Source organism: Nannospalax galili, unplaced genomic scaffold (genome assembly GCF_000622305.1).
Source record: "Nannospalax galili isolate Female #2095 unplaced genomic scaffold, S.galili_v1.0 scaffold1082, whole genome shotgun sequence".
Lineage (NCBI taxonomy): Eukaryota > Metazoa > Chordata > Mammalia > Rodentia > Spalacidae > Nannospalax > Nannospalax galili.
Window position 1 is genome coordinate 2,779,261 of NW_008348580.1, and position 6,655 is coordinate 2,785,915.

Genomic DNA, 6,655 nt, shown 5'->3' on the forward strand with positions numbered 1-6,655 from the left:
CGCTGAGAATTCCATCTGTGCCTCGCTGCCTCCTCCATCCGCCACCTTGTTCTCCTCTCCCAACATTTTTATCTATCAAATTCCAGATTTGTTCATCAGAGATTAATTTCTAGACTGGAGTTTAGGTCACACCCTCATGAAAAGCTTCCAGGCAGAGGTGCTCATTTAGGGGAGGAGAAGACTAGTAAAGTAGAGCTCCATTCTGGCACTCGTGGCCAGAGAATGAACATTTCCAGCCTCTGGCCAAGGGCCAGGGTGAAAGGGCTCCTCAGGGTCCCTGCCCTAAAATTTGCCTGACCACATTCTATCTCCTGTTCCTATAAAAAGGACAGTTAAGTAGCCCTCAGAAGGTCAGGGGCCACCAACATTTACCTATTATGGTGTGGAATATTTCAAATGTTTTTACAGGCAATGTGATGTATAATAACTATCAGCAATGCTTGGCTGTAATTTTGTGATTCAGGTAATTTGATTAAACAATTGATGTTAGAGTATATTTTGTAAGTTTTGGACACTGAAATAGTTTTGTAGAGGAAAAGAAAAATTAAATTCTGGATTTTAATGGAAGAAGTCATGATCTGGGTCACATTTGGTGGTAATGGCATTTTTTGGAGATAATGGCATTTTTGGACTGGATGTAGTTCTCCCAAGAAGGTAACCAACCAAACTCTCCATGTTTCTTTTATAGGCGACATCACTGTCCACGTCTCCCTACGAAGATTTATGATAAAACAGAGAAACCATGTCTTCTCTCCGAGTACACGGAGAATTACCCTATCTATTATTCTTACCTGCCCAGAGAGACCTGCAAGCCCAAGGCAGTGTACCAGAAAGGATCCATACCCATGGAAGTCCTGACCACATCCAGGTGAGGGCAAGCGGTGTTAGGGAGACATGTATGGCACAAAAGCAGTACTGCACAGTACTGATGTGAATGTTAAGGTAATAGTGTGAAGTATTAGTGCACTTGTATGCAGTATGGACATGTGGCATCAATGCTTTAATGCTAATATACTGTATCTCTAAAAGAGATGCTTGCACTTATTAGCCTGCTTAATTGTTCCCAAATTCCTCTTTTTAAAAAATAATTTATTGAGAATTTCATACACGCATATGTTTTGATCAAATCCACGCCCACTCCCGCCCCTCCAACTCCTCCCATATCTCCACATCACTTTTTTTCCGATAACTCCATGTACTCTTTCTTCTTCTTTCTTTAATGAGGCTTTTTTGCTACTCTAACGTTCTCCCCTCTGAAGAGGTAACCCTAAAATCTTTTAAGGATTAGATAAGAGCTCCCAAATATTTTTGACATTTTTGGCCTTTGGAATGGAGTATGTTGCTAAGAGGCCTAAGGACATTTTGACTTTTAGCCAAGAAGCTGGCTACCTTTCTTTGGGGTCTTTTTTGCCATAACTGCCTAGTCAACTCCTACCTCCTATTGTTATGACACCATCCTCTGAAGAGGACACTGACAGGGAATTGGGATGCAGACCACTCTGGCTTCTTCCATGCTGGACAGGGATGCAGGGTGAGGCAATTGGAGTACCCCTTCAGTGGGTCTATCTAAAAGACTCCAAATTTCATAACTCTTATCTGTAGGGGGAAAAGAAAGTCCTTGAATCCTGAATAGGAGATGTGAAGGAGAAGTAAAGGCAAGAGTAATTAGCATTTCAAGTTCTAGACAGGGAACTAGAAAAAAGTCAGAACAGGGTAATTTTCAAATGTTCTTATTAGAGTCCATTGGAATTTCTTGACAAGAGCTTCCAAAAGCATCCCTCTTTTGGGTTCTTCCTCATTTTTCTTTTGTCTGCCAAGGCTGGACTCGAGAGAGATGGATTCGGGATTTGCTTTCAGATATTTTGATAGCTGTTGGAGAGGTTAGAATCAGTGTCAGTTCCCTCTCAAAGCCTTTACCACATGGAGGCAGGATCTGGGAGCTCTTAGGCAGTCCCCTGTTCTCAGACCCTATGCCAGAGGGAGGCCAGAACTGGCACTCTCTGGTGGTCTGCTGAGATCACAGCTGCTATACTGATGGAGGTTGGAATCCCCCTAATTTCTCTTAAGGAAAAAGGGGTCTTGTTTGTGGAGGTAGGGTCAGGAGGTTAAATTGGCCCATTTCATTACCCTGTTGTCAGTGACTGAGAAATATGCTCAGACTGGGGATTCTGTAAAAGACTCAGTATCTTCTATTGACACCTTGGTTATTGACTTACAAATGATGATGCCTGGCTAGTGAGCTAGTAAAGTAGGAACATCTTGGAGTGCGATTGGGCAGGGCTGCAGATTGAGTGGGTTAGTTTCTAACACTGATGTGTTCTCTGCTTTCCCATTACTCATCCCTAAAGGGCAGAATTCCTGTGCAGGGGAGCTAATAGTGTATGCTAATTGTTCCCACACAGCACTTGCACATTACAGATGCTTAGAGAACCTGTGGAATTTCTTTCTCTAGCCCACCCATTGCATCATGGTTTTGTGTTGTTTTAAAGAACCCAGGTGAAGCACAACAGTTTCCCCCCATGATAACACTGGAAATAGTCCCTCTTGAGATTCTGGGTTGAAAGAATTCTTTCTTTTTTTTTTTTCAGTCTTTTTGAGACAGGGTCCAACTAGCCTGGAACTCACTATGTAGACCAGGCTGGCCTTGAACTCACAGAAATCTGCCTGCCTCTGCCTCCCAGGTGCTTGGAGACAGCACCAATGGAGAGTCCTAGGCACACGTCTAGTGATGTGATTGTTAGAAAGGATAAAGGTGTTTAGGGATGCCTTGCAGATGTCACTTTCTACTTCCAGGTGTGGCTGTTCTCATCTCTTTTCACCCAATTTTTCAGGAAACCAAGAACAGTTTATTGTGAGATATAAATGATAATGTTAGGGTAGAACTATATTAGGGTAGAAAAAGGTGCTTGTAGGCTGGATGCTGGGAGATGCCCTTGTTTATTGTTCAAATCTTTGGAGAACAAAGACAAATCCTCATGCTGGGGCAGAGCCCTGCTCCATCACCCAGCTCTGAGGCCCCAGATTCAGCAGTCCTACATAACCTTCTTCCTCATGTTGTTTGCAAAGCGTGAACTTAACCTCTGACCTCAGCTAAATTATCTTTGCCCAAGTCACTTAAAACAATAAACTCATCACCCAGAAGGCTCTGCTGCCTCTGTCAGCTCCAGAGTAATAATAAATCCAATTTATACCAAGAGGAGGCTAAAGGGGAAGGCTTATGATTATGAAAGAATTTCCATAGCAAGGTATTAATGATCATAGATCTTTAAAAAGAAAAGGGGGCAGAATCCAGGCTTCTTATAGGGAAAAGGGAAATCAGATCAAGGAGTTGGGCTATAACTCAGTGGCAGGACACCTGCTTAGCCTGTAGAAGGGCCCTAGGTTCAAGCTCTAAGACCAAAAAATAAATAAAGCATGTGAGCCTTTCTTCTCCTTTGTTCTACCCTAGAGGAAAACCAGGAACAGACTTGCAGGGATGTATCCTATACCTCAGTTTTACTATTTCTCAACCTGTGCTTGCTATGCTGAGCTAAAATTAAGATAGTTTCAGGAAATATAGAGCTGCCACCCGAATGCTTCATCAGAGGCTTTTTGGGGAAGGGAGGGACATGTCATGCCCACATCTGCATAACTCACATGTCTGCATAGACTGCCCCCCTCCGCTCTCAGGACCCCCATTACCACAGCGATGCCCTCATTTTCTTATCTATAGGTTGACTTTGCGTAGTTTTTGAGGCTGGTTATGGGGCCCCCACCTGTTGCATGAAAAAGTCATGTGGTCCTAGACTTCACTGGGTTTGATGATTAAATCCAGACACAAAAAACACCTGGTTTCTGGAAAGGTCACCACCCCACCATGAGGCATGATCACAGCTGCACACAACTCTTACTGACCATAAATCGTGAGGATTTAGAGCAGGTGTCAGAAGGAGAATGCTTGAGATTTCCAGTCCTCCTTACTGGGAAACCAGTTTTTTTTGGTTTTTTCTTTTGCCCTTGGTAATTCTCTCGCACAGGATTTGCCTTTAGTTCAGACAGATCTGAGATCAATTTACGAATAAGAGGTTTTCACTTCAAACCTCATTTCCCTTTAGCATGTCACTAGGTGAGACATTTGGGCTTCCACTTGGGACATTATTTCAATTGGCTAAGCCAGCTCCCTAAATATGAGCTACATGAATAGTCCATCCCCCCAAAAAAGAGGTGAGAATTCAACTGTGTTAGATATTTATCCTAAAAGGAAGTGATGGTAAAGTGGGCTGGAGAGAGAGAGAGAGAGAGAGAGAGAGAGAGAGAGAGAGAGAGAGAGGAGAGATGCAATCAGTTTAGACTTGATGGATTTGGCTGAAAGGCAGAAAACAGGCAGTTGGTAGCGTAAACTCTTGTTTATTGATAAAACTACTTGATTAATCAAGGAGATTAAGGGAGCAAAGAGCTAAAAGAGAAAGGGCATCTGGTGTCCTCTTTCAAAACCAGACAGGATGCAAGAAAGTTGGTAATGGGCTCGAGCCTTGACAGGATCAGTTTAGACTTGATGGATTTGGCTGAAAGGCAGAAAACAGGCAGTTGGTAGCGTAAACTCTTGTTTATTGATAAAACTACTTGATTAATCAAGGAGATTAAGGGAGCAAAGAGCTAAAAGAGAAAGGGCATCTGGTGTCCTCTTTCAAAACCAGACAGGATGCAAGAAAGTTGGTAATGGGCTCGAGCCTTGACAGGCCTACTGATCGTGTATATTTTCTTTGTAGATGTACTTGACTCCTCTACTCAGAGCGGTACTACTAGGGATTACTTATCTTGGTAGACTGGGCCTGAGAAGTGATGAAGACATGCACATAAAGTTCTCAGCATTAGATTTGACTCGGGAGCTTCAGAGTTTTTGAATTGCCTTTGATGTGTATCCATGATTGAATTTGTAGACATTTGGGCCATCATTGCATTGTGTGCTCTTCTATTCCTGATGCTCTGTCCACTCCTTTCCTTTAGTATCTTCAAGTTCATTGAGTTCTTCCTACTCAAATAATGTATTCTTTAGCTCTTTTTTTTTTCATGATGAGACTTCTGTCTCTGATCCCAAGTGCTGGGATTATAGCAATATACTCCCAGGCCTGGTTTTAGCTCTTTGAGTTTATATTTGGTTCTTTTTTATATAGCTTTTATTTCTTTTGGGTCGTTTCCTATCTTTTGTTTTATTATAACCTTGTTTTGCTTGTTTTTCATTAAGCATAGTTAAAATATCTGCTTTGAGATCTTTGTTTACTAAGTCTAACGTCTGGTCTGCTTGAAGTCCATGTTGTATCTTCCTATAAGTGTGGATTGATTCTGGTTTTTTCTCACATTTTTCTGTAAAGCAATTTTTCTTTGTTTATTGCACAGGTAAGTTGATTGGGCTCAAAGTGCAAACTCCATGTCTTGGGTGGCAGCCTAAATTTCAGTTCAGTTATCTTTAACATGGACTGCTTAAAGTATGCTTTTGGCACATGAGGCAAGCCAAGCTTTAGGCTTAGCTATATACAGAAGTTTGGCTTCCTGTTTTAAAAAATATATATTTATTATTATTTTTATTTTATGTACATGCATGTATTGCTGGTATGTAGGTAACTGCACCTGTGTCATGCAATGTCTGTGGAGGACAGAAGAGGCTGTTGGATCTCTTGGAACTGGAGTTATAGACAGTTGTTAGCTTCCATGGGGGTGCTGGGATTTGAACTTGGGTCTTCTGCAAGAAGAGCCAGAGTTCTTAACAGCTGAGTCATCTCTCCAGCCCTTGGCTTACTGTTTTTAACCCCTTCCTTTCTGGGATTGCCTCACATTTGGTGTTCCAGTTGTTTTAAAATTAGTTATTTAATAACCACATGATTAGAAGAAGCATTTCATTACAACATTAACACATTCAATAACAATTCCAGAGCAAAGATGCATCTCTTTCAATATTGGCTGTAAAGTTTTAGGTTCAGAGTTGAATTAATACAGTTATATAATATTGAACTCAGTATAAACCCTATAAGACATAAAATTGAATGAGGTTTTAACCTTTAAAAAAGATCTCATTTTAAAATACACTTTCATACAGAAAAACTCATTTTAATGCTAATGCTTAGATGTTTGCACATGTGCCTCTAATCTCTACGTATCTGATTATTACTAGTCACAGTCGGTTACTTTCTGAGATCCACCTGAACATGGATATAAAATCATTGGGTACATTTCAGTGGTAATGTGTTTCACCTCTACTAATCAACATGGAGCAAATTCTTATGCTTCTTCCTCAAATATAACTCACTTTTTTATTTTTTGATTTTTTTATGTGTATTTCATATAGAACATCCTAAACAATCTTATTCATCTATATACCCACTTCCCAAATGGCACCCTCCCATAGGCTCCCCCTGACACACACTAGAGCCCATATACTCTGTCATCCCTATTACTGTCCACTGTGTTGTCAGTGCCCCAGCCATTTCCCAGTGCTTGTCCATCCACTGAATCTAGTCAGCCTGTCTAGAGTTCCTGTTTTAGGAAGATCAGCTCTTCCTCATCTAGCAGCAAGCAGTTGCCAATATTTCTTTAGATAAGATTGGGGTAATCTGTTTATTTCCCCAATTCTATGCTGGGTTACTGTCTGGGAGTCCCTTGGGCCACCCTGGCCAACAAC

The 6,655-nt window shown here is 41.3% G+C and overlaps 1 protein-coding gene across 1 annotated transcript in view; it reads left to right on the plus strand.

Annotated features, from left to right (window-relative positions):
• Nucleotides 1-750: 750 nt before the first annotated feature.
• Saxo1 (stabilizer of axonemal microtubules 1) overlaps nt 751-6,655 on the plus strand; it is a 35,930-nt gene continuing 30,025 nt past the window's right edge. Inside the window, exon 1 of the mRNA XM_017801211.2 lies at nt 751-868. Within this exon, the coding sequence (XP_017656700.2) occupies nt 846-868 (23 nt within the window). The 5' untranslated portion in view covers nt 751-845. The remainder of the gene's footprint in view (nt 869-6,655) is intronic.